Genomic DNA, 27,186 nt, shown 5'->3' with positions numbered 1-27,186 from the left:
ACCTCAGGTGATCCGCCAACCTCAGCCTCCTGAAGTGCTGGGATTACAGACATGAGCCACCGCGCCTGGCCCAACATTAATTTTTTTAAAGTATAATTTTCATTAGTTACCTCACCTTTTATGATTTCCTAATTTCTAAATCCATATTCTATAGCCTTACATTCTTGGCTTTCTGTGTTCTTTCTCCTCCCTGCCCCACCTTTTTTTCCTAGTCTTGTCTTCCGGAGCTCACTTTTGTGAATCGTATTCCTCTGTATCCAGTCAGTATTTTTTTTTTTTTTGGAATCCTCACTGACATTAATATGTTACTAAGTCTTTTTACTTTTCTATTTTGTTTTTAGTATTAAAACACATTTTTACATGGGTGGGCATGCTACCCATTCTTTTATTGATGTAACATATAGATTGAAAATTCATGTGGTACACGAGACTTTCGAGTCACATATACTTAACTTCGAATTAATGGCTTTGTCAGAAAGTAATTTTATAACCTGGAAAAGTTACTTAACCTCTTGGAATTTAGTTTCTTTAAATGTAAAATGTGGATAGTACCTCCATCATGAAATTATTGGAGTAATTGAAATGACATATAAAACACCTAAAACAGACCGGGTGCGGTGGCTTATGCCTGTAATCCCAGCACTTTGGGAGGCCGAGGCGGGTGGATCACTTGAGGTCAGAAGTTCAAGGCCAGCCCAGCCAACATGGTGAAACCCTGTCTCTACTAGCCAGGCGTGGTGGCACACGCCTGTAATTCCAGCTACTTGGGAGGATGGGGCAGGAAAACCGCTTGAACCTGGGAGATAGAGATTGCAGTGAGCCAAGTTCGCACTGTTTCACTCCAGCCTGGGCGACAGAGCGAGACTCCATCTCAAAAAAAAAAAAAAAAAAAAAAAAAGGGCACCTGAAACAATACCTGACACATATTAGAACTCCATACATGTTCATTTCCTTCTTGCTCCGCTCCTTACTTTGGAAATGTATCTGTTATGGCATTGAGTTATTTCATTAGAGGCTTTACAGAGAAGAGCTTTACCCTGCAGCAATTTAGAGTCTGTTTTGGATTACAAATTAGGTAAGTGTTTCCATATCACAAGGGCTTTCACAAAATTCTCAGATTATTAAAGTTTAATTTATTTAATAGTAACCCAAAATAGTTCTTTTGGGGCCTGTCCTTAATAATAATGACAATAATAATGCTGCCTGTTATGTAGCACTTTTTAAGGCAGATGAATAATATGTATTTCATTTAAGTTGTTTAGCAACTCAATGGACTGTGAAGAACAAATACAATTTCAGTTTTATGGATGAGGTAACAGGCCAGTGAAATCGGACACTGGGATTGTGTAAACATCGCCAAATCAGACTACACTAATAGGTCAGTCACTTTAAAAAATACTTAGAATTCTATGGGTTAGGTGTACATGTCAATCTAAATGTATAGAAAGATATCCTCAATGGAGCAGACAATGTTAAGCACTTTATAAATCAAAGAGCTGTTACTGTTGTATGGCACAGGCAGAGTTATGTCTATTATGTGATAAATCACAGTGGTTGTTCCAGTATTCACATTTGGGGATGACAGCTATAGCTTTGTGGCACACAGCAGCAGGTTGATTTCACCAAGCTGTTGATAGGGAAATGAAACAAGCTTTAAATATGTACTATGTGTCCATCTGTACTCTCCATGATAAATAATCCCCTTTTTACTGTTCCTTTGTGTGAACTTCTGTCCTTTCAATGATGCCTTTTGTCTTTATTTTTCTTGAATAAAATTATTACTCTGGGACTCTGGAAGAACTGATTGTGATTTTCCTTTAGGGATTTAAAGATAGCCCTACATGTAGGTTACTGTTTAATCAAATCAGTATAGGTCATTCTTAAAACTACTGAGTTAAGGAGGAGCAGATAGTTTATCCTAGGAAGTTATTCTGCCTAAGTATGTAAGTATATAAAATGCGAATTTCAGTCAGTTTGAGCTGTAAGGTCTGGAGAAGAACTCTTACTTAGTTATGAAAATGTTAGCATTAATTTTTTTTCTTTTTTTTTTTGAGACAGAGTCTTGCTCTGTCACCCAGGTTGGAGTACAGTGGCCCAATCTTGGCTCACTGCAACCTCTGCCTCCTGGGTTCACGCCATTCTCCTGCCTCAGCCTCCCGAGTAGTTGAGACTACAGGTGCCTGCCACCATGCCCGGCTAATTTTTTGTATTTTTAGTAGAGACGGGGTTTCAGCATGTTAGCCAGGATGGTCTTGATCTCCTGACCTCGTGATCCGCCCGCCTCGGCCTCCCAAAGTGCTGGGATTACAGGCATGAGCCACCGTGCCCGGCCAGCATTAATTTTAATAATGAATTTATGTGTTTCTTGTTGTTTTTTTTCAATGTTTGTCAAGGAGTGGATTTTTTGTCTTTTTTTTAAAGGTGGTTTTAGATTAACTTCTGTAAAATTTGATTTGTATTTAAGTCTTTTTTTTTTTTTGAGATGGAGTCTTGCTCTGTCGCCAGGCTGGAGGGCAGTGGCACAGTCTTGGCTCACTGCAACCTCAGTCTCCTGGGTTCAAGTGATTCTCCTGCCTCAGCCTCCCAAGTAGCTGGGATTACAGGCATGCGCCACCATGCCCGACTAATTTTTGTGTTTTTAGTAGAGATGGGGTTTCACCGTGTTGGCCAGGCTGGTCTTGAACTCCTGACGTCGTGATCCGCCTGCCTCGGCCTCCCAAAGTGCTGGGATTACAGGCGTGAGCCACCATACTCAGACCGTATTTGAGTCTTGAAGAAAGCGTTGTTCCTTACTGGTCTTAACTAAGGGGTCTTTTATATTAAAAAATTAGAAACAATTGTAAGATATTTTAGAGGCTACAGAGTAGTCTTGTTACCAGTCCATGTCATACTTCAATATTTGTACAAAAAGACGGTACATGTAATCTAAAAGAATATGTATTGCCAAGTAAATTGTATTTGGATTTGACATGCTGATATTATTTTAATTGTTAATAAGAAAAAGAACCTTATGGCCAGGGATAGGAGGAAAGGGATTTAATAAAGAATGAGAGTTATTAACATTGAATTGAAATAGGTTATCAAAAGCTTAGAGATGATACCAGGAAAATTATCTTTGGGTTATACTAGTAAAGTTTGTAGGAATAAGCTGGGCACAGTGGCAGGGCACTTGTAATCCTAGCTACTTGGGAGGCTAAGGTGGGAGGATTGCTTGAGTCCAGGAGTTTGAGCCTTGCGTGGGCAACAGAGAGAGACTGTCTCTTTTTTTTTTTTTTTGAAACAGATTCTTGCTCTGTTGCCCAGGCTGGATTGCAGTAGTGTCATCTTGGCTCACTGCAACCTCCGCTGCTTGGGTTCAAGCGATTCTTCTGCCTCAGCCTCCTGAGTAGCTGGGATTACAGGCATGTGCCAGCACGCCCAGCTAATTTTTAGTAGAGATGGGGTTTCACCATATTGGCCAGGCTGGTCTTGAACTCCTGACCTCAAGTGATCCACCCACCTCGGCCTCCCAAAGTGTTGGGATTACAGGCCTGAGCCACCGCTCCTGGCAAAGACTCTGTCTCTTTAAAAAAAAAAAAAAAAAAAGGAGTAACTGGATATAAGGTGGTGGACTATTTACAGGATACCATAAGCCATAAGCTCATGGTCCATAGTTGATACGTATTAGAAATAGAATATTAGTGGAAACAATTAATTAATTTTGAACATAAATGAAGCACACAAAAGGGAAATTTGGCATACTTAGAAGTGTCATCAAAGAGACTTAAAAAAAATAAAGGGACTGGGCGTGGTGGCTCATACCTGTAATCCTAACACTTTGGGAGGCCGAGGTGGGCAGATTGCCTGAGCTCAGGAGTTCGAGACCAGCCTGGGCAACATGGTGAAACCCCGTCTCTACTAAAATACAAAAAATTAGCCAGGCGTGGTAGTGGGCGCCTGTAGTCCCATCTACTCCCGGGAGGGTGAGGCAGGAGGATTGCTTGAACCTGGGAGGCAGAAGTTGCAGTGAGCCAAGATTGTGCTACTGTACTCCAGCATGGGTGACAAAGTGAGACTCCATCTCCAAAAAAAAAAAACAAAAATAAATAAATAAAGGTTGGCTGGGCGCAGTGGCTCACACCTATAATCCCAGCACTTTGGGAGGCTGAGGTGGACAGATTACAAGGTCAGAACTTTGAGACCAGCTTGACCAACATGGTGAAACCCCGTCTCTACTAAAAATAGAAAAATTAGCCGGGCGTGGTGGCACACGCCTGTAGTTTCAGCTACTCGGGAGGCTGAGGCAGGAGAATCACTTGAACCTGGGAGGCGCAGGTTGCAGTGAGCTGAGACTCTACCACTGCATTCCAGCCTGGGCGACAGAGCAAGACTCTGTCTCAAAATAAAATAAAATAAATAAATAAAGGTTGTGGCTTTGAGTGAGGTTATTAGGACAACAACAAGGAATTTAGCAGTGGTATAAAGCAACAAAGCAAATTTTGCTATAGGTCCATCATTTTCTACTTAAAAATTGAAAATAAAAGCCTGGCTCAGTGGCTTACCCTTGTAATCCCAGCACTTTGGGAGGCCAAGGCAGGAGGATTGCTTGTGCCCAGGAGTTTGAGATTAGCCTAGGCAACATAGTGAGACCCTGTCTCTACAAATAATGAAACAATTAGCTGGGGATAGTGGCATATGCCTGTGGTCCCAATCCTCAGGAGGCTGATGCAGGAGGATCACCTGAGCCAGGGAAGTTGAGGCTGCAACGAGCCATGATCACACCACTGGGCTGCAGTTTGGGTGACAGAGTGAGACCCTGTCTTAAAAAAATGCAAATAAAACACCGTTTCAGAGTTAGCAGTGTTTATAATAAAATGTTTTACCTCTGATTATCATCTGCAATCTTATACTTTATGACTACACTGTTATTTACAACGTTTTAAATATTCCTGATGATAATGAAAAGAAGCTTATTTATAAACCAATACCAAATGGTTAGGAATTCACTTTTACTAAAAATGAATGCCTTTTTCTTTCTCTTGCTAGTGCCGAAAACATTTGAAGAGTCGGAGATTAGTCAGTGCAAAACAGCTTGGTGTGGATAGAATTGTAGATTTTCAATTTGGAAGTGATGAAGCTGCTTATCATTTAATCATTGAGCTCTATGATAGGGTAAGTTAAATTTGTGGGATATGGTGAAGGAAAATTCATTATTAATCATTTTGTAATAGTGCTATATAACATGAGTGGGGGAACATTTTTTTTCTGTGTCAAAGGCTGTTACTACCCTAGGAAATGGGTGCCACACAAATAAAATAAAATTTTCCAGTAATAACCTTCATTTTATCTGTAGGTCTGAGTTTAGGCAGACTTTAGCCATTTAGAATAGCCTTATGAATATAAGAGATTAAGATCTGAGAAGTAAATTATTTGGTACTTGACATTTCAGGACTAATATCATACAACCAGAAAATAGTCAAGTACGGTCATGCACTGATGCGCTGTATGTATAGTGATGTTTCAGTCAACAACAGACTGCATATAAACGTTGGTCCTGTAAGATTGTAATGGATCTAATAAATTCTTACTGCTTAGTGACATCTTGATCCTGACCCTGTGTAGGCCTAGGCTGGTGTGTGTGTTTGTGTGTTTGTTTTTAACAAAAACATTAAAAGTAAAAACAAAACAAAACAATTTGAAATGGAAAAAAACTTAGAGAATATGGATCTAAAGAAAGAAAATATTGTACAGCTGTACGATATGTGTTTTAAGCTAAGTGTTATTACAAGAGTCAAAAAGTTAAAAAGCTTAAAGTTTATAAAGTAAAAAATTCCAGTAAGCTAAGGTTAATTTATTATTGAAGAAAGAAAAACATCTTAAAAATAAATTTGGCTGAGCGCAGTGACTCAGGCCGGGAGCAGTGGCTCACACCTGTAATCCTAGCATTTTGGGAGGCCGAGGAGGGCGCATCCCCTGAGGTCAGGAGTTCGAGACCAGCCTGCCCAATGTGGCAAAACCGCATCTCTACTAAAAATACAAAAATTAGCCTGGTGTGGTGGTGCTTGCCTGTAGTCCCAGCTACTCGGGAGGCTGAGGCAGGAGAATCACTTGAACCTGGGAGGCAGTGGTTGCAGTGAGCTGAGATCATGCCATTGCATTCCAACTCAGGTGACAGAGTGAGATTCAGTCTCAAAAAAAAAAAAAATATATATATATATATATATATATATACATAAGCTTAATCTGGTCTGAAGTAAGCATAATTTTTTTAAAAATTAAAAAATAAAAAATTTAGTGTAGCCCAAGTGTGTAGTATTTATCAAGTCTACAGTAGTATACAGTCACCTCCCAGGCCTTCACATTTACTCACTATCACTCACCCAGAGCAGTTTTCAGTCCTGCATGCTCCATTCATGGTAAGTGCCCTATACAGGTGTTCCATTTTTAATCTTTTATACTAGGGATCTTCAACCCCTGTGCCACAGACTGGAACCGGTCTGTGGAACCAGGCCACACAGCAGGAGGTGAGCAGTAGTCAAGTGAGCATTACTCGCCTGAGCTCTGCCTCCTGTCAGATCAGTGGTGGCATTAGATTCTTATAGGAGCATGAACCCTATTGTGAACTGTGCATGCAAGGGATCTAGGTTGCGTGCTTTTTGTGAGAATCTAATGCCTGATGATCTGAGGTGGAACAGTTTCATCTGGAAACCATACCCCTGCACCCCCCATCCATGGAAAAATTGTCTTCCATGAAACTGGTCCCTAGTGCCAAAGGTTGGGGACTGCGGTTTTTTGTTTTGTTTTGGTTTGGTTTTTTTTTTTTTTGAGACAGAGTCTCACTCTGTTGCCCAGCCTGCAGTGCAAGGGCGTGATCTCAGCTCACTGCAACCTCTGCCTCCCGGGCTCAAGCGATTCTAGTGCCTCAGCCTCCCAAGTAGCTGGGATTACTGGCATGTACTACCATGTCCAGCTAATTTTTGTATTTTTAGTAGAGATGGGGTTTCACCATGTTGGCCAGACTGTTCTCAAACTTGTGACCTTGGGTGATCTGCTTGCCTCGGCCTCCCAAAGTGCTGGGATCACAGGCATGAACCACTGCGCCCGGCCTGGAACTGTTGTTGTAATACCATATTTTTACTGTACTTTTTCTATATAAATATAGAAATTTAGATATACTTAGATACACAAATACTTGCCATTGTGTTACAGTTGACTACAGTATTCAGTAACATGCTATACAGATTCCTAGCCTAGGAGGAATAGGTTATATCATATCTTTGGTGGATGTAGTAGGCTACGCCATCTAGGTTTGTGTAAGTATACTCTGTTACGTTCACACGACATTGAAGTTGCCTAAATGCATTTCTCAGAATGTATCCCCATTGTTAAGCAATGCATGACGTTGAGTCTGCCGCCTTTTATGCAATATTTTTTATTTTTTTGAGATAGAGTTTTGCTCTGTTGGCCGGGCTGGAATGCAGTGGCATGATCAGGGCTTACTACAAACTCGGCCTCCTGGGCTCAAGTGACCCTCTTGCCTTAGCCTTTCATGTAGTTGGTACCACAGATGTGCACCACCATACCTGGCCAGTTTTTTGGTTTTTTGTAGAGACGGACTCTCACTTTGTTGCCCAGGCTGACCTTGGACCCCTGGCTCAAGCAATCTTCCCATCTCAACCTCCTAAAGTGTTGGGATTACAGGGGTGAGCCACCACGCCTGGCTCTTTTATTCAATATATAATGTCTGTGAGATTCATTGATGTTGAGAATTCCCTTAGCTCCACATCCTTAGCAACATTTGGTATGATCTCTTAGAGCTCTTTATCTAATCTGATTATGAGCCCTTTGCTGATTATTTGTGTTGTAAATGTCCTTTTCTACTCTAACCTGAGTTTTTACTCTTTTCTTTTTTTTTATTATTTAATTTTTTTTGAGAATAAGTCTCGCTCTGTCGCCAGGCTGGAGTGCAGTGGTGTGATCTCGGCTCACTGCAACCTCCGCCTCCTGGGTTCAAGCGATTCTCCTGCCTTAGCTTCCCGAGTAGCTGGGATTACAGCCCAGCTAGTTTTTGTACTCTTAGTAAGACAGGGATTCACCATGTTGGCCAGTCTGGTCTTGAACTCCTGACCTCAGATAATCTGCCCGCCTTGGCCTCCCAAAGTGCTGGGATTACAGGTGTGAGCCACTGCGCCTGGCCTGGTACTAGTTTTTCAGCACTTAGTAATTTCTGGTTATCTATCTCTCTAACCAAGGTAAATGGTGGCTACATTTACTGAAGCCACTTATGTTGCAACCTGTCATTTCAGATGAATTTGGGATTACTCCCACCGTATTCTGTGACTATCTTGTAAGCAGTTGTAAGGCATTTTTGACTATTTTCATGGATGCTTCTTTGTATTTTAATTACACCTGTAAAGTAACTCTTATCTTCACTGTCAGTAATAAATTTGGAAGGTGGTATTCTTTTGTTAGCTTTATTTTCATTATGTTCCCCCTTCTTTTTTATTGAAAAGGTTATCTAGCAATATTAAATTTTAAAAAGTCTTTAATTCTAAATCTTTAAGAAGTAATTTCATTTTAGCCTACATATGCCTTCCATTTTCTAGGCTACAACTTTTCTGTGTGTCTTTGCTATGTTTTACCTAACATTATTTATATTTTCCTTTTTTTTTTTTTTTTAACATTGTTTCCATTAGGTAACCTCTTTCTACTATTTTGTTGTGTTGAGCTATCATAATTTAATTTCCCTAACTTTTACATTTAGGCTGTTTGGGCTTTTTTTTCTATTGTAAATAAATTTCAGTGAACATCTTTTTTTTTGAGACGGAGTTTCGCTCTTGTTGCCCAGGCTGGAGTGCAATGGCGTGATCTCGGCTCACAGCAACCTCCGCCTCCCAGGTTCAAGCCATTCTCCTGCCTCAGCCTCCTGAGTAGCTGGGATTACAGGCATGCACCACCACGCCTGGCTAATTTTGTATTTTTAGTAGAGACAGGGTTTCTCCATGTTGGTCAGACTGGTCTTGAACTCCAGACCTCAGGTGATCCGCCCGCCTCAGCCTCCCAAAGTGCTGGGATTACAGGCGTGAGTCCCCATGCCCAGCCATTCAGTGAACATCTTTAAGCATATTGCCTTTGGTTTTACTGGAGTGTTGGAGTTACTTCATTGGGCTACATTACCAAATGTGGAAATATGTGGGCAATTGGTATAACTAACTATATTGCTCTTGCCATGTAACTATTAATATTAAAAGACAAATTGCAGGTGAAAGTGTAATATGTTCCTTGCCTGGCTGGCTTCTGAAATTGACCACATTTTCTTTCTCAATTTTTTTTTTTTTTTTTTTTTTTAAGACAGAGTTTCGCTCTTGTTGCCCAGGCTGGAGTGCAATGGCACAGTCTCAGCTCACTACAACCTCCGCCTCCCAGGTTCAAGCGATTCTCATGCCTCAGTCTCCCAAGTGGCTGGGATTACAGGCATGCACCAACATGCCCAACTAATTTTGTATTTTTAGTAGAGACAGGGTTTCTCCATGTTGGTCAAGCTGGTTTTGAACTCCCGACCTCAGGTGATCCTCCCGCCTCGGCCTCCCAAAGTGCTGGGATTATAGGCGTGAGCCACCACGCCTGGCTTCTTTCTCAATTTTTAAGTAGTTTCAAAAATGATTTGCTTTGTTTTTTTCTGTTTTGTTTTGTTTTTTTATTTCTTTTTTTTTTTTTTTGAGACAAGAGTTTGCTCTTGTTGCCCAGCCTGGAATGCAGTGGTGCGATCTTGACTCACTGCAACCTCCACCTCCCAGATACAAGTGATTCTCTTGCCTCAGCCTCCCAAGTAGCTGGGATTATAGGCACTCACCACCACACTTGGCTAACTTTTGTATTTTTAGTAGAGATGGAATTTCACCATGTTGGCCAGGCTGGTCTCAAAGTCCTGACCTCAAGTGATCTGCCCGCCTCGGCCTTCCACAGTGCTGGGGCTACAGGTGTGAGCCACTGTGCCCAGCCTCAAAAATGATTTGAAAGAGCACTAAATTGTATTTTATTCTATTGCAGGGGAACATTGTTCTTACAGATTATGAGTACGTAATTTTAAATATTCTAAGGTTTCGAACTGATGAGGCAGATGATGTTAAATTTGCTGTTCGTGAACGCTATCCACTTGATCATGCTAGAGCTGCTGAACCTTTGCTTACTTTGGAAAGGTAAAGTGTTTTGTTTTTAAACACATTTCATATTGTATTAAAATGTACTGGGCAACATAATGAGACCCTGTCTCTTAAAAAAAAGGTAAAATGGGTCATATGTCAGAACGTGAAAGAACTGAGATAAAATATTTTGTTTTACTTAGATAGCATAACTCAATTTAGACTGTTTGAACTACATAAATGTGCATGTAAGCAATTAAGCCTTATTTGGGAGAGGCAAATGTATGTCTTTAGGTGTTTTTTTTTTTGGAGACGGAGTCTTGCTCTGTTGCTCAGGCTGGAGTGCAGTGGCACAATCTCAGCTCACTGCAACCTCTGCATCCCAGGTTCAAGCGATTCTCCTGCCTCATCCTCCTGAGTAGCTGGGACTACAGGCGTGCGCCACCACGCCCAGCTAATTTTTGTATTTTTAGTAGAGATGGGGTTTCACCATGTTAGCCATACTGGTCTTGATCTCCTGACCTCAGGCAATCTGCCTGCCTCAGCCTCCCAAAGTGCTGGGATTACAGGCATGAGCCACTGCACTCGGTTGTCTTTAGTTTTTTTAGAGGTGGTGTCTCACTCCCCCTTCCCTGAGGCTGGAGTGCAGTTGGCGTGATCATAGCTCACTGCAGTCTTGAACTCCTGGGCTCAAGCAATCCTCCTGCCTCAGCCTCCCAAGTAGGTGGAACTACAGGAGCACACCACAATGCCTGGCTAATTTTTAAATTTTTTTTGTAGACATGGGGTCTTGCTTTGTTGCCCAGGTTGGTCTCGAACTTGTGGCTTTAGCAGTCCTCCCACTTCAGCCTTCTAAAGTGTTGGAGTTACAGGTATGAGCGACTGGGCCCAGCCAATGTCTTTCTTTTTCATTTTAATTTTTTAAAATTTAAAATTTAAAATTAAAAAATATGGAACACTTAACAAATTTCATGTCATCCTTGTGCAGGGGTCGTGCTAATCTCTGTTTCGTTCTAATTTTAGTATATGTGTTGCCGAAGCGAGCCCAATGTGTTTTTTAGCTAAGTTTTGGGTTACTTCAAATAGTTATGATTTCTTGGTAAATTGAGGAGACTTATTAGCTACTCTGTGAGAAGACAGATGGGTATCTTGTGCAGAGGGCAAAGGGAGAGAAATTCTGGTTTACATAAGAAAAAGGGAAGTGTAGTGTGAGGTAAAGTGATGATTGTAGCTGTATTCATCACTTATTTTGTATTTCAGCTTTATTCCAGCTAGCTGGAAGGCCCTGCTGACTCATATTCTACAGCAGTGGTTCCTAAAGTTTAACATACATCATTTCTTTGTTCCTTCTCCACTCCCACTGCTTCACTTAACTAGCCTACATTAAATAAATAAATAAAGTTGATCAGGCACGGTGGCTCACGCCTGTAATTCCAGCACTTTGGGAGGCCGAGGAGGATGGATCACCTGAGGTCAGGAGTTCAGACCAGCCTGACCAACATGGTGAAACTCCAACTCTACTAAATTTAAAAAAAATAAAATTAGCCGGGCATGGTGGTGCATGCCTGTAATTTCAGCTATTTGGGAGGCTGAGGCAGGAGAATCTCTTGAACCCAGGAGGCAGAGGTTGCAGTGAGACGAGATTGCACCATTGCACTCCAGCCTTGGCAACAGAGCAAAACTCTGTCTCAAAAATAAAAAAAATTAAAAAAATTTACATGCATCAGCATTACCTGGAGGGCTTGCTAAAACATAGATTGCCACCCCCACCGTCTGCTAATTCAGTAGATCTAGTCTAGGACCCAGGAATTTGCATTTCTAACTAGTTCTCAGGTAATGCTGATGCTGGTATGGGGACCACACTGATGTACAGCATTCTTAAAAGTTGTTAGATACTGGCTGGGTGCGGTGGCTCATGCCTGTAATCCCACTGCTTTGGGAGGCTGAGGCGGGAAGATCACAAGGTCAGGAGATTGAGACCATCCTGGCTAACACGGTGAAACCCCGTCTCTACTAAAAATACAAAAAATTAGCTGGGTGTGGTGGCGGGCGCCTGTAGTCCTAGCTACTCGGGAGGCTGAGGCAGGAGAATGGCATGAACCCCGCAGGCGGAGCTTGCAGTGAGCCGAGATCGGGCCACTGCACTCCAGCCTGGGTGACAGAGCAAGACGCCGTCTCAAAAAACAAAACAAAAACAAACAAACAAAAAGTTGTTCGATGCTTAATTAGGTAAAGCCATTTTGGATATTAAGGTATGGCATGAAAATTTACAAACATTTAACTTTTACAGAAAAATGTCATTTTTATGTCATTTATATGTGGGCACATTGCTGACAATATGCCTTGGTCGAAAAAATACTGGTTTCTCTTAGAAAACTGCCATTCAAGAACCTGTTAATCTTGGATAAATTACTTTTATGATCCATTTTCTTACAACAGGAGGACGAATTCCTGTTATGTTTCAGATTATTGTAAAGACCAGGTGAACTGATACAGATGAAAGTAGTATGAATATGAAGATTGCTGTAAGGTTTATTTAATATATGATAGTAAGAGGCATGTCAATTTTGTTTCACAGGTTGACTGAAATAGTAGCCAGCGCACCTAAGGGTGAACTACTGAAGAGGGTGCTTAACCCATTACTTCGTGAGTATTCCTGCAAATAGCAGTGAAATGTTTGCAAGACAGTGTGGTTTTCAGGAATATATTCAAATCTTTTATGGTTTTATTAGAAAATTTGAACAAGTGATCCTTGGAGTAAGTAGGAGTTTATTGTCAAAGAAAGAGAAGTTAAACCACATGAAGTTTGAGCTTTATCTATTAGGTTTTATTTAAAAGCAATGCAGATTGTGTTATCTAGTACTTCAGTGCTAATGGTAGTATTCTAAGAAATCAGATTTTTTCATTGTGAGTCTTTGATTTAATAACTAGTTAGCTTAGTTTTTTGTTTTGTTTTTTTTAATTGGTGGGTCTCAGGGCATCCCAGCATCTGACAGGTCCTTTTGATCCCAATAAGCATTTTTGATCCCAATACACTTTTGTACTTGAGAAGATCATCACTTAGACCTATATTAAGGAATCTAGAGAAGACATAGAGGGAGGCACGTACCATTGATTACTGAGCACTAGAGAGTTACTCTTCCTCTCTTATGAAATTAGAATGCATTCAAAAGTTATCTTTAGAACTTTCCAACTGTTAGTAAAGCATGTGTAAAATTTGTATGTTTAAGCCAGTGTCTCCCTGGCAAATGCAAATTTCTTTTCTTTTTTAATTTATTTTTTTGTTTGTTTTAGAAGTAGAGTCTCATTATGTTGCCCAGGCTGGTCTCAAACTCTGAGCTCAAGCAATCCACCCACCTTGGCCACCCAAATTGCTGGGATTATAGACGTGAGCCACCACACTTGGCCTTCCCCTGGCAAATTTCTGTTATGTTTGAAATCAGGTAGTACAGGTTGAACATTACTAATGTGAAAATCTTAAGCCTAAAATTATTAATTATTTTTGAGACAGAGTCTGTCTCTGTCACCAGGCTGGAGTGCAGTGGTGCAGTCTCAGCTCACTGCAACCTCTGCCTCCCGGGTTCAAGCAATTCTCCTGCCTCAGCCTCCTGAGTAGCTGGGACTACAGGCGCATGCCACCACGTTCAGCTAATTTTTTTTGTATTTTTAGTAGAGATGGGGTTTCACCATGTTGGCCAGGATGGTCTTGATCTCTTGACCTCGTGATCCACCTGCCTTGGCCTCCCAAAGTGCTGGGATTACAGGTGTGAGCCACCGTGCCTGGCCTGAAGTCTGAAACTTTTTGAACACAGACATGATGCCACAGGTGGAAAATTCCACACTGACCTTATGTGACAGCTATACAGAATTATTTAAAATATTGTATAAAATCACCTCCAGGCTATATTGTGTAAAGTCATAAATGAATTTTGTGTTTACACTTGGGTTGCATCCCCAAGATATCTCATTATGTATATGCAAATATTCCAAAATGTGAAAAAATCTGAAATCTGAAACACTTCTATCCCAGCACATCACATAAGGGATACTCAACTTACATGTCCTCTAACTGTTCACTTTTTTTTTTCAAAAGAGTTTTGGCATTTGGCATTTCAAAAGATCTTTTGCATTTCCCAAGGGTCTCGCTCTGTTGCCCAGGCTGAAGTGCGGTGCCACGAACACTGCTCACTGCAGCTTCAACCTCCCAGGTTCAGGCCATCCTCCTGCCTCAGCCCCACAAGTAGCTGGGACTACAGGAATGAACCCCTGGCTAATTTTTCTATTTTTTGGTAGAGACAGGGTTTTACTATGTTGTCCAGGTTGGTCTCGAACTCCTGAACTCAAGCAATCTGCCCGCCTCAGCCTCCCAAAGTGCTGAGATTACAGGCATGAGCAACTGCGCTCGGCCAGCATTTCCTTATAAAATTTAGAGTTGACTTGTTACTTTCTACGAAAAAAGCCTCGTAGGATTTTGATAAGGATTACATTATTACTGTTATTTGAGACAATCTCATTCTGTTGCCCAGGCTGGAGTGCAGTGGCATGATCTCAGCTCACTGCAACCTCCACTTCCTGGGTTCAAGTGATTGTCTTGCCTCAGCCTCCCACGTAGCTGGGATTACAAGTGTGTGCCACTACACCCACTAAGTTTTGTGTTTTTAGTAGAGATGGGTTTTCACCTTCTTGGCCAGGCTGGTCTTGATTACAGCTGTGAGCCACTGCCTGGCCTGGTAAGGATTACATTAAGTCTGTGGATCAGTTTGGGGAGAATTGCCGTTTTAACTGCATTGAGTCTTCTATGAAGAGAGAATGTCTGACTGTTTATTTAGATCTTTAATTTCTCTCAGTTAGATTTATTCCTAAACATTCTATTCTTTTTCATGCTATTGTCAGTGGAATTGTTTTCTTAATTTCATTTTTGCATAGAAATACAGTTGATTTCTATATATTGGTTTTTGTATCCTGCAAACCTGATAAACTTGATTATTCATTCTAGTAGGGTTTTTTTGTGGGTTCCTTAGGATTTTTTAACATACAGGATCATGTCATCTGTGAATAAGGATGCTTTATTTCTTCCTTTAGAATCTGAATGCTATTAATTAATTTGCCTTATTGTGCTAGCTACAGCCTCCAGTACAATGTTGAATAGCAGTGTGAGACTGAATATTCTTTCCTTGTTCCTGATCTTAGGGGGATAATATTCAGTCCTTCACCAGTAATTATCATGTTAGCTGTAGGTTTTTCATAGCTGTCCTTATAAGGTTGAGAATGCTCCCTCTATTCCTAGTTTATTGAGAGTTTTTATTAGGAATTAGTGTTTAATTTTGTCAAATGCTTTTTCTGCATCTACTGAAATGATATATATGGCTTTTTTCCTTTATTTTATCAATATGAAGTATTATATTAACCAGTTTTTGGTTGCCAAACCAACCTTGCATTCCAGGGATAAGTCCTCATTGTGGTTGAAGCCCATTAAATTCCTATAACTTGCACTGACTTTTGTAAGTTAATTGTAGTCTCAAATTTCTTTAAGGACTAGAATTGTCATTTCTTTTTTTTTTTGGATCGGGGGGTGGGGTGGGAGACAGAGTTTCACTCTTGTTGCCCAGGCTGCAGTGCAATGGCACGATCTTGGCTCGCCACAGCCTCTGCCTCCCGGGTTCAAGTGATTCTCCTGCCTCAGCCTCCCGAGTAGCTGGGATTACAGGCATGTGCCACCACGCCCGGCTAATTTATTGTATTCTTAGTAGAGACGGGGTTTCTCCATGTTGGTCAGGCTGGTCTCCAGCTCCTGACCTCAGGTGATCCACCTGCCTCGGCCTCCCAAAGTGCTGGGATTATAGGCGTGAGCCACCGCACCCAGTCTAAGAACTGGAATTGTCATTTCTAAGTAACACTTCAAAATAAGTAAACTTATTGTTTTCACCAGCCACTGTTATTGAGTAGATCATTGATATTGGGATATAAATTTGTGCTGTATTTTGAATGTTAAATTTTAGGCTGGGTCATGGTGGCTCACACCTGTAATCTCAGCACTTTTGGAGGTCAAGGTGAGTGGATCACCTGAGGTTAGGAGTTCGAGACCAGCCTGGACAACATGGTGAAACCCTGTCCCTACTAAAAATACAAAAATTAGCTGGGCATGATGGTGGGTGCTTGTGATCCCAGCTACTCAGGAGGCTGAGGCAGGAGGTGGGAGGTGGAGGTTGCAGTGAGCCAAGATTGCACCATTGCACTCCGGCCTGGGCGACGGGTAAAACTCCATCTCAAAAAACAAAAACAAAAAAGAATTTATAGGAAAATACTAAAAGTAATATCCTCTGCATTTATAGCCTATGGACCAGCTCTCATTGAACACTGTCTTATAGAAAATGGATTCTCGGGTAATGTCAAAGTGGATGAAAAACTTGAAACTAAAGGTATGTCTGCATGGTACATTTTTCATTTATTTCGTTTTTTTTTAAACTATGAAAATTTTCTCTGGGAAAGTAATAAGGGAGCAGGTGGTTCTAGAATGAAAAACATTTGACCGGGCACAGTGGCTCATGCCTGCAATCCCAGCACTTTGGGAGGCTAAGGTGGGAGGATCACTTAAGCCTGGGTGTTTGAGGCTGCAGTGGGTGGTGACTGCACCACTGCACTCCAGCCTGAGCAACAGAGTGAGACTCCCATCTCAAAAAAACCCACAAAAACAAATATCACCACTCTCAAAAAAAAAAAATTGAATGAGATTTTAGTGAATGTTTTAGTTTCTGCAATATACTAAATCAGTGCACTCATAAAATGACAACAGGTGCTGGTGGTGGTGTTTTGTTTTTGTTTGTTTTTATAAAGTGATTCTGATGTTTATATGGAGGAAAAGCATGTGAAAATGTTCAGGATAACTCTGGAAAATACTAGTAATGATTTACTATTATTACTGTCTGTGTAACCCTTCACGGATTAAAATATGAAGCTCTAGTAATTAAAACTATAAGTTTTTGGAGAAGGAATAGCATAAGGATTCCAAAAATAGTTTGAAATAATATGGGAATTTAGATTGTGAACAAAGTTCCTTTCAGGTCATGAAGGGAAAGGTGGATGATTCAATAAAAGCTACTTGGACAACAGGCTGTTCAAAATGTAACCATATATCCATATATACTGATTGTAAACATGAAATCACTATCTCTAATTTTCTTGAATGCTACATTATTTCGTAAGCACTTTCCTGTTTTTCTACATAGTTGTTTAGCCATGGTTAATTGACACTTGATTGGCACTCCTTTTTTCCTTTTTTTCCCCCCACCATTAGATATTGAAAAAGTACTTGTTTCTCTGCAGAAAGCAGAAGACTATATGAAAACAACATCCAACTTCAGTGGGAAGGTAGCACCATGTATACTTACTATATATTGTTGTGATTTATTTGGGTTTTCAGAAATTAAATGTTCATTAAAGGATCATTATATATACATTTTATTTTAATTTGGAAAATTGTTATCTGTAATATGCTTATTCCAGGATAGTTTTTTTGTTTTGTTTTTTGAGACAGTCTTGCTCTGTTATCCAGGCTGGAGTGCAGTGGCATGATCTTGGCTCACTGCAACCTCTACTTCCCTGGTTGAAGTGATTCTCCTGTCTCAGCCTCCCGAGTAGCTGGGACTACAGGCACGTGCCACCATGCCTGGACAGTTTTTATATTTTCAGTAGAGATGAGGTTTCACCGTGTTGGCCAGGCTGGTCTCGAATTCCTGACCTCAAGTGATCTGCCCACCTTGGCCTCCCAAAGTGCTGGAATTATAGACATGGGCCACTGCACCCGGCCCAGGATAGTGTTTTAAAAGTTTTTGTTGGTTTGTAAGTTTTTTTCTGTTCCCTGTCTTTTATAGAAAGTACAATGTCAGGTTAGTATCGGCTCTTCAGAAAAGTTGAGGAATTTACAATTATTTCTTTAGTTGTTTTAGATAGAGAAGCACATTTTCATTTGTCAGCCCTTTTCAAAAATGTTGTGATTTATAGCTCTCAACCATTAAATATTTTTTGAATTACCCCGTAGCTTATGAGTGTTTTTCTTCCCTTTTCAAAGTATAACTCTATTTATAGAAAATTAAAATTAATATCAGTCATAGAAAGTAAACCTTTGGATTAGGTGCAAATTAATATCAGTCACAGAAACTAAATCTTTAGTTGCGGTGGCTCACACCTGTGATCTCAGCACTTTTGGAGGCCAAGGTGGGCAGATCACTTGAGACCAAGAGTTTGACACCACCCTGGCCATCATGGCAAAACCTTTGTCTCTACTAAAAATACAAAAATTAGCCAGGTATGGTGGCACACACCTATAATCCCAGCTACTTGGGAGGCTGAGGCATGAGAATCGCTTGAACCCGGGAGGCAGAGGTTGCAGTGAGCTGAGAATACACCACTGCACTCCAGCCTGGGTGACAGAGCGAGCGAGACTGTATAAAAAAAAAAAAGTAAGTAAATCTTTGTTAATTATGAATAGGAATGATTTTAATATTGCATTTTTGTAGGGATATATCATTCAGAAAAGAGAAATAAAACCAAGCTTGGAAGCAGATAAACCAGTTGAAGACATACTCACGTAAGCATATAGGCATGGGTCAATTTGCTTTGGGTGTTTGTTAATGTTCTCAAATGTGATATAATAAATATGTTTTACAGGTATGAGGAATTTCATCCTTTCTTGTTTTCTCAACATTCACAATGTCCATATATAGAATTTGAATCATTTGACAAGGTGGGTTTTCCGTTCTGTTCCTTTACCAGTTAGTTAGCGTGATATGAGCTGTTAATATCAACTTGCTTCTATTGAGAAATTGAAACTATACTTGCTTTACATTCACTGTGAATCTGGGCGTTAAAGATCAGTGTCGTCACAGATACAGGCTGTTGGAAATAATTGTTGCCACTTTATTTCAGGATGAAGGACTAGAGATTTGAATTTCATTTGATTCTTGATACTGTTTAGCCATATAATACATTTACTGGAAATCTGTTCAAGTTCTTTGAGTGGTGTTATGAAACACAATGGAATCTAAAATTCTGTGTATGCAGCTGGGCATGCTGGCTCATGCCTATAATCTCAGCACTTTGGGAGGCCAAGGCAGGCAGATCACTTGAGGTCAGGAGTTCAAGACCAGCCTGGCAAACACAGTGAAACCCTGTCTCTACGAAAAACTACAAAAATTAGCGGTGTGTGGTGGGGTGCACCTGTAGTCCCAGCTATTTGAGAGGCTGAGGCAGGAGAATCACTGGAACCTGGGAGGTGGAAGTTGCAGTGAGCCAAGATCGCGCCACTGCAATCCAGCCTGGGCAACAGAGCGAGACTCTGTCTCAAAAAAAAAAAAAAAAAAAAAAAAAGGTAAAATTCTGTGTATGCAAGTTGAAGTAGAGACTGTGCTTTTTTTTCAGCTGGTTGTTTGTCTGTTTTTTTAATAAGGCCGTGGATGAATTTTATTCCAAGATAGAAGGCCAGAAAATTGACTTAAAAGCTTTACAACAGGTATGTATTATTAAAAGCACATATTAAACCAGCTAGTCTTTAGTGGTTTGATGGGTAGATGATACAGGAAAGGGTAGCCTTTTAAAAAGAGTGTAAGAAGTAGTACGGGAACTCTCTGACCTGCCTCTTTATTTATGATAAAGGTTTATGAAGAAGGTCCATGGGGGATTTTATTGTTGAAAAGTATGTCCTCATTTGTTTCATTGAGTATTTCAGATATTCTGTAAAAAAAGGAAAATACAGTGGGAATGTGAGGCCTATTATTTACACCTTAATGTGGTTTGCTCAGAACAACCCAAAGCTTCTCAAACATTGCTGTTAAGGAGATACTGTTTTAGGGAGATTTTAAATAGGCCAGAGGAGGGGATATTGTTTATCATTAAACTGTTTCTTTTTTAAATGGACTTTAAAGCTAGGTCTTAATATGTTTTCTGTGTATCATGACTCCAAAAGAAGTGATATACAGTATTTTCCCAGCACATTTGACCATGTTTTTAGAGCGTTTGCTGCAGAACAGTTTCATAAATTGTTAATAGTCACTCTTGATTTGAAGGGGATTTGATTTTTTCAAAAATAGTCTTAAAATATGTGTGCAAAAATTTCAAATTATTTGAGGCTGGGCGAGGTGGTGCACCCAGCACTTTGGGAGGCCGAGGCGGGCAGACCACTTGAGGTCAGGAGTTCGAGAACAGCCTGGCCAACATGGTGAAAACCTGTCTCTGCTGGAAATACAAAAATTAACGGGGTGTGGTATGGGTGTCCAGCTACTCAGGAGCCTGAGGCACAAGAATTGTTTGATCCTGGGAGGCGGAGGTTGCAATGAGCTGAGACTGCACTTCAGCCTGGGTGACAGAGTGAGACTCTGTCTTAAAGAAGAAAAAAAAATCAAATTGTTTGAATCCCTGTACCACTTCCCCTTCAGTTTTTAAAAATTAGTTAATCATAGCACAATTTCAAAGCAGGTAGGCCAGTCAAATGAATTATGTACATCACGTAATTACCACATGGTGGCAGCACTTTGGCTAGTAAACTGAACCCCATGGTTTCATGGGTGTCAAAATACTAGTGATTTATTTTGGTGATCATTTTGTGGGTTTTAATAGTCATTGTTCTTATCTAAATTTTAAAAAATATTTCATCTAGCATTTAAATACTCATTAATTGATGATATTACTAGTGTTAGAAATTTTGCCCCCAATTGATAACCTTGAAATGTAAATTATATATGATAAAATGCCATATAGAAGGTCAAATAACTACCATGAGCCTTTGTCTTATTAATTTAGGGGAAAAAGTTTCTGTAAAATACTGGAAATAGTTCTGAGAAAATCAAAAGTAGCAAAAAATACAAAGTCATTTGGTAATTTATGCTCTTTAGGAATGCATTCCCTGCCAGGTGCAGAGGCTCAGGTGTGTAATCCCAGCACTCTGGGAGGCCAAGGTGGGAGGATTGAGCTCAGACATTCCAGAGCAGCCTGGGCAACATAGCGGGACCCGGCCTCTGTTATTAAAAAAAAATAAAGAATTCCTTCTCCCGAACTTTACTTTTGTGCCGTAGGAAAAAATGTCTTGATTTCTGCCTGTTTGAATAATGCCAAGGGTATTAGGGATATATCTTATATACATAGTAACCTGTCATCAAAATCCCTTTCTATATAAGGAGTGGGAGTTAGGGAGACAGGAGAAGTAATTTTGGGGCATGGAACGCATTGTAGTGGGATAGGCCTAGGGTGGTAGACTATGGGAACTTCAGCCAGCTAGATAACAGCATAGATGGGGTAAGGATAGTGAGTGTTGGGAAGTAAGAGAGGGATGTCATGAGGTAGGAGAAATCTAATTTTTAAAAAATCTGTTTTGCCAATAAAAGGAAAAGCAAGCATTGAAGAAATTAGATAATGTTCGAAAGGATCACGAAAACAGATTGGAAGCTCTTCAGCAGGCTCAGGTATTATGTTTGGCTTTCTCAGTGCTTTTTCAAAAATGTTAACTTTAACTGGCAATGTAGTAAATGTGTGTGGTTTGTTTCTTAAGGAAATAGACAAACTGAAAGGAGAGCTCATAGAAATGAACCTACAAATAGTTGACAGAGCCATTCAGGTAGTTCGAAGTGCTTTAGCTAACCAGATAGATTGGACAGAAATTGGGTTAATTGTGAAAGAAGCCCAGGCTCAAGGAGACCCTGTTGCAAGTGCAATCAAAGAATTAAAACTACAAACAAACCATGTTACAATGCTGCTAAGGTAAGTTTGACTCTTAGTCAAGCAGTTAATGCTTGTCTTTATTTTGTTATTTTAATTGTTCACTGTATTAAACATTTTTTCTTCGTATTTTGAAATTCTCAAAGAAAAGGAGAAAACTAATTTAGATTAAAATAAATAATGAAACTTTCAGTACTGTAAACCATTTATAATTTTATTGAAGAAGAAAATTGAAAATAAAAGTGATGTCATTGACGTTAGTGAAATGCTATTGAATATTTTTAATAGAAATCCATACTTGTTATCAGAGGAGGAAGATGATGATGTTGATGATGACGTCAATGTTGAGAAAAATGAAACTGAACCACCAAAAGGAAAAAAGAAAAAACAAAAGAGTAAACAGTTGCAGAAGCCTCAGAAAAATAAGCCCTTACTTGTAGATGTTGATCTCAGCTTGTCAGCATATGCCAATGCCAAAAAGTAAGTCATTTAGCTTTACATTTTAGGCCAAGTATTATCTGCAATAAATTAAGGAATTAAGGACATTTAAAAAAATTTAAAATTTCACCTGTATATGCATACTTTTTTTGGGTGAAGATACTTTTTTAAATTTAGTTTTGTTAATTATACAGTTTGTTCTGATTTGTTTGGTATAATTTGAGAATTTGTCAAGTTAGAACTAAGTAGAAAACTGAAGAATAAATATTATACTCAAAATTTAAGAGAAATATGTTTTTCTAGGTATTATGATCACAAGAGATATGCTGCTAAGAAAACACAAAAGACTGTTGAAGCTGCTGAGAAGGTACTGAGTATTTCTTAGAGTGAATGTTAGTTGTTTTTGCCTGCTTAATTTAATGGACATAATTATTTCTTCTGTTTAAATGAGGTTTTCTAATTCAAAAGTATCTTTCAAACTTAACTTTGCTTTAAATATATGTATTTCCAGTATTTTTCCCCCCCCAGGACTGCTCCTCCCCTGTTCTTCCTCATCTCAGTAAATAACACCTTCATTTTTCTGTTCACTCAGGTTAAAAACGTTTGTGATATCCTGGACTCTTTTCCCATAAATCATGCAATCCATCAGTAAATCCTTTGGTTCTTTCTTTAAAGTACAGCCAGAATCTGGCTACTACTCATTATTTCCACTGGTCAGTCCCCTATCACCTCTGTGTTTACATGGACTATGACAGTAGCCTCTTGGATCTCTCTCCTCCTCATCTTTTCCCACTCCAGTCTGTTCTTCACATAGCAGCCATTGTGACCCTTTTTTTTTTTTGAGATGGAGTTTTGCTCTTATTGCTCAGGCTGGAGTGCAATGGCTTGATCTCAGCTCACTGCAACTTCTGCCTCCCAGGTTCAAGCGATTCTCCCACCTCAGCCTCCTGAGTAGCTGGGATTACAGGCGCCCGCCACCACACCCAGCTAATTTTTGTAGTTTTAGTAGAGACGGGGTTTCACCATGTTGGTCAGGTTGGTCTCAAACTGCTGACCTCAGGTGATCCGCCTGCTTCAGGCCTTGACCCTCGACCCCGCAAAGTGCTGGGATTACAGGTGTGAGCCACCACCCCTAGCCCCATTATGATCCTTTTGAATCAAAAGTGAAGACTGGGTGTGGTGGTTGACGCCTGTAATTCCAGCACTTTGGAAGGCCAAGGCTGGTGGATCGCTTGAAGCCAGGAGTTTGAGACCAGCCTGGCCAACATGGTGAAACCCCATATCTACTGAAAATACAAAAATTAGCCTGACATGATGGCGGGTACCTGTAATCTCAGCTACTTGGGCGGCTGAGGTGGGAGAATCTAATGAACCCGGGAGGTGGAGGTTGCAGTGAGCTGAGATCATCCCATTGCACTCTAGCCTGGGAGACAGAGCGAGATTCTGCCTCAAAAAATATATTAAAATAAATAAATCAAAAGTGAAGTCCTTTTTATCTTCCAGTTGCTTCCCATCTTAATACAATTCAGAGCCCTCCTCCTATCCTGCAAGAAGGACAGGAGATCTCCTCCCCTCTGACCTCATCACCTGCATTCCTCCTCTCATACACTCTTTCTGGCTACACTGGGATCTTAGCTGTTCATAAAATAATGACACATGCTCCCCTCTCAGGGTCTTTGCCCTTGCTGTTCTCTCTACCTGGAATTTTCAGTTTGACCCCTCTCTTCATTTACGTATCTACGTAAATGAGATTTAATCAGAGAATCCTTCCTTGACCACACATTACTAACGATAGTACTACCCTGAATCTCTCTCTTTATTTTGCCTTATTTTCTTCTTGAAAAACACTCCCCACAGCCCAACATATGTTTATTTGAATATTTTTTCTTGATTCCCTGTAGAATATAGATTGCATGAAAGTAGAATCTTTGTGTTGTTCATTGCTGCATCCCAATCCCTGGAATATTGCCTGGAACAGAGTAGGCACTTTAATAGCTGTTAAATGAGTGGCCATCACGACTTGGCCCTCTGTCTACAGCTTCAACCTCATTTCTTGACGTTTTGCCCTTGATTACTACTTGCTGGTCTTTTTTTTTTTTTGCTTATAGTACCCTTTTTCCTATTCTTTGCCTGATAACCCCGTTAGTCGTTGAGGATTCAGCTTAAATGTCATCTCCTCAGAGATACTTTCTTTGACCATAATCCAGTGTAAATCAGGTTTCCTTGTTATATTCCTATAGCATCTTTAGAAGCACTCACCATTATATATTTATTTAAAGGATTATATGATTAATAGTTGTCTCTTCTAGACCTAGTGGGGTGGGAGTGGGGGCTTTGTCCATCTTGTTCACTGTTGTATCTCTAACGGCATCTAGCCTAGAACCTAGCACCTGATAGATACTCAGTATCTAGAAAATGACAAGGTATTTATTAATTTGTAGGTCTTGGGCAAATATTTTCATGTAGTAATTCTTTGGTTTAGATTATTTTAATACTTAAGGCAAAAATATTTTCATTTCTTCATTACTTTCAAGTATGCGTATTTGTGTGTGTGTGTGTGTAGATTGTGCCATTTTGTGACATTTAAAAAATTTCTCGCCCCATTATTTACTTTGGTGTTATTTAAATACATTCTTAACAAATTGTTTTTAAAACTCTTTTCTATAAATAGGCATTCAAATCAGCAGAAAAGAAAACAAAGCAAACATTAAAAGAAGTTCAGACTGTTACCTCTATACAAAAAGCAAGAAAAGTATATTGGTAAGTGTTCTCTTTCAAATATAGTTTTTGTTTTTATTAAAATTATCCATGCACATTGTTTAGAAAAGTCAAACAGTTCTACAAAGCTTGTTACAAAACCAGTAGCTCTGCAATTTTTTGTCGGTTTGTTTGAGACAGGGTCTCCGTCACCCGGGGTGGAATACAGTGGCATGAACATGGCTCATGTAGCCTTGACCTCCTGGGCTCTAGCAGTTCTCCCACCTCAGCCTCCCAAGTAGCTGAGACTACAGGCACATGCCACTGTGCCCAGCTAATTTTTTAATTTTTTGTAGAGGCAGGGTCTCACTTTGTTGCCCAGGCTGGTCTCAAACTTCTAGGCTCAAGAGATCCTCCTGCCTCAGCCTCAGTGCTGGATTACAGGCGTACGCTTCTGCACTCAGCTAGTTCTCCAGTTCCTCGCCTTTACTGCTATTGCCTGCTCTCCGAAGGAAACTACTTTTAGCTCTTTTAGTTGATTCTTTTGATATTTGCCTTTATTTATCTTAGTAATATGTTTATATTGCTACTTCTTAATTTTTCTGTTTTATATTCTTACTAACTTCCCACTGGGAAAGATGAAGATTTCCCTCTTTCCACTTCCGTTCCATTACATACACACACAGTTACAGCATAATTTTCTCAAGATTAATAGCATTGGCATCATTATAAATATTTAAATTATAGTCATATAATTTATATGTCATAGCTGACCCACATAGAATTCTGTTTTCTTTTTCCTTCCTTGCTCAGTTTTAAAAATCTTCCCTGGAGTTACTAATTGTCATTTCATTTGCTTTTTATTTTTGTTCTTATCACTAATTTATCTAAATATTATCCTCCAAGTGTGTTGAGACATTGGAATTCAATCAGTATCATCTTGCAGAGGTCAGAAGTCTCTCCTGGAGCTTTTTGACTTACTTAATTTTATATTGGTTCTCTCTAAGCATCGTACACTTTCCTTTTATTGTTATCTTGGAAGTTATCTTTACCTTCCTCTGTTTTGGAAACTCTTTTCTGGATCTTATACTTCTTTCTTGGTCGAAAGAGTGTGTGTTCCAGAAGCTTCACAAGAAAGGGTGTATAGAAAGCAAAGTTTTTGAGGTCTCCAATGTATAAAACATTTTACTCTTATAGTTTGAGTGGGCTGGGCACGGTGGCCCATTCCTGTAATCTCAGCACTCTGGGAGGGTGAGGTGGGTGGACCTCTTGACCTCTGGAGTTCGAGACTAGCCTGTGCAACATGCCGAACCCCATCTCTTAAAAAAAAAAAAATTGAGTATAGAATTCTGTGAAAATATGTTTTCTTCAGACTTTTTTTTTGAGACGGAGTTTCACTTTTATTGCCCAGGCTGGAGTGCAGTGGCGCAGTCTTGGCTCACTGCAATCTCTGCTTTCCGGTTTCAAGCGATTCTTATGCTTCAGCCTCTGGAGTAGCTGGGATTACAGGCACCCACCACCACACCTGGCTAATTTTTGTATTTTTAGTAGAGATGGGGTTTCGCCTTACTGGCCACCCTGGTCTCAAACTCTTGACCTCGTGTTCCACTGGCCTTGGCCTCCCAAAGTGTTGGGATTATAGGCGTGAGCCACCATGCCCTGCCTCTTCAGAGTTTTAAAGGTATTGCTTCATTGTAGTAACTTGAGAAATCTGGTATTATTTTGATAGTTGATATTTTATTTTTTATTTTATTTTTTTGAGACAGAGTCTCACTTTGTTGCCCAGGCTGGAGTGCAGTGGCGTGATCTTGGCTCACTGCAACCTCCGCTTCCTGGGTTCAAGTGATTCTCCTGTCTCAGTCTCCCGAGTAGCTGGGATTACAGGTGCGCGCCACCACGCCCAACTAATTTTTGTGTGTTTAGTAGAGAAGGGTTTCTGCCATGTTGTCCAGGCTGGTCTCTTAACTCCTGGCCTCAAGTGATCTGCCCGCCTCAGCCTCCCAAAATGCTGGGATTACAGGCTTGAGCCATCACACCTGGCTGATAGTTGATATTTTACATGAAACTTGTTTTTGCCTTTCTACAAGCTTGTAGATATTTCTCCCCTCCCAATGTTTTCTCCAAATTTTTCAAAATTTTACAATTGGGGTTGGTGGTGATGTTTTAATCCATTATGTTGGATACTTTGTGGGCTGTTTTAATTCAGAAACTTTCAATTCTGAGA

At 40.1% G+C, this 27,186-nt stretch overlaps 1 protein-coding gene and 1 non-coding gene across 6 annotated transcripts in view; one reads left to right on the top strand and one right to left on the bottom strand.

Moving 5' to 3' along the window:
• The window catches only part of NEMF (nuclear export mediator factor), a 75,358-nt gene that overhangs the window by 2,483 nt on the left and 45,689 nt on the right, over positions 1-27,186 (top strand). For 4 of the 5 annotated variants that reach the window (XM_024231394.3, XM_063715837.1, XM_024231393.3 and 1 more), the window contains exons 4-16: positions 5,026-5,151; positions 10,030-10,178; positions 12,700-12,767; positions 16,454-16,540; positions 17,416-17,489; positions 18,638-18,708; positions 18,789-18,864; positions 19,567-19,629; positions 21,497-21,574; positions 21,661-21,869; positions 22,116-22,307; positions 22,569-22,632; positions 24,937-25,025. In XM_024231394.3, the coding sequence (XP_024087162.3) occupies positions 5,026-5,151; positions 10,030-10,178; positions 12,700-12,767; positions 16,454-16,540; positions 17,416-17,489; positions 18,638-18,708; positions 18,789-18,864; positions 19,567-19,629; positions 21,497-21,574; positions 21,661-21,869; positions 22,116-22,307; positions 22,569-22,632; positions 24,937-25,025 (1,346 nt within the window). Of the gene's footprint in view, positions 1-1,261; positions 1,379-5,025; positions 5,152-10,029; positions 10,179-12,699; positions 12,768-16,453; positions 16,541-17,415; positions 17,490-18,637; positions 18,709-18,788; positions 18,865-19,566; positions 19,630-21,496; positions 21,575-21,660; positions 21,870-22,115; positions 22,308-22,568; positions 22,633-24,936; positions 25,026-27,186 lie in introns of those variants that run through there. The other variant, XM_063715838.1, reaches the window with a different exon arrangement.
• Positions 11,066-11,168, bottom strand: LOC112128848 (U6 spliceosomal RNA). Its single transcript, XR_002911304.1, has one exon. It is a non-coding gene; the product is annotated as a U6 spliceosomal RNA (small nuclear RNA).

Source organism: Pongo abelii, chromosome 15 (genome assembly GCF_028885655.2).
Source record: "Pongo abelii isolate AG06213 chromosome 15, NHGRI_mPonAbe1-v2.0_pri, whole genome shotgun sequence".
Taxonomy (NCBI): Eukaryota; Metazoa; Chordata; class Mammalia; order Primates; family Hominidae; genus Pongo; species Pongo abelii.
This window is presented reverse-complemented; position numbering and strand designations above follow the sequence as displayed.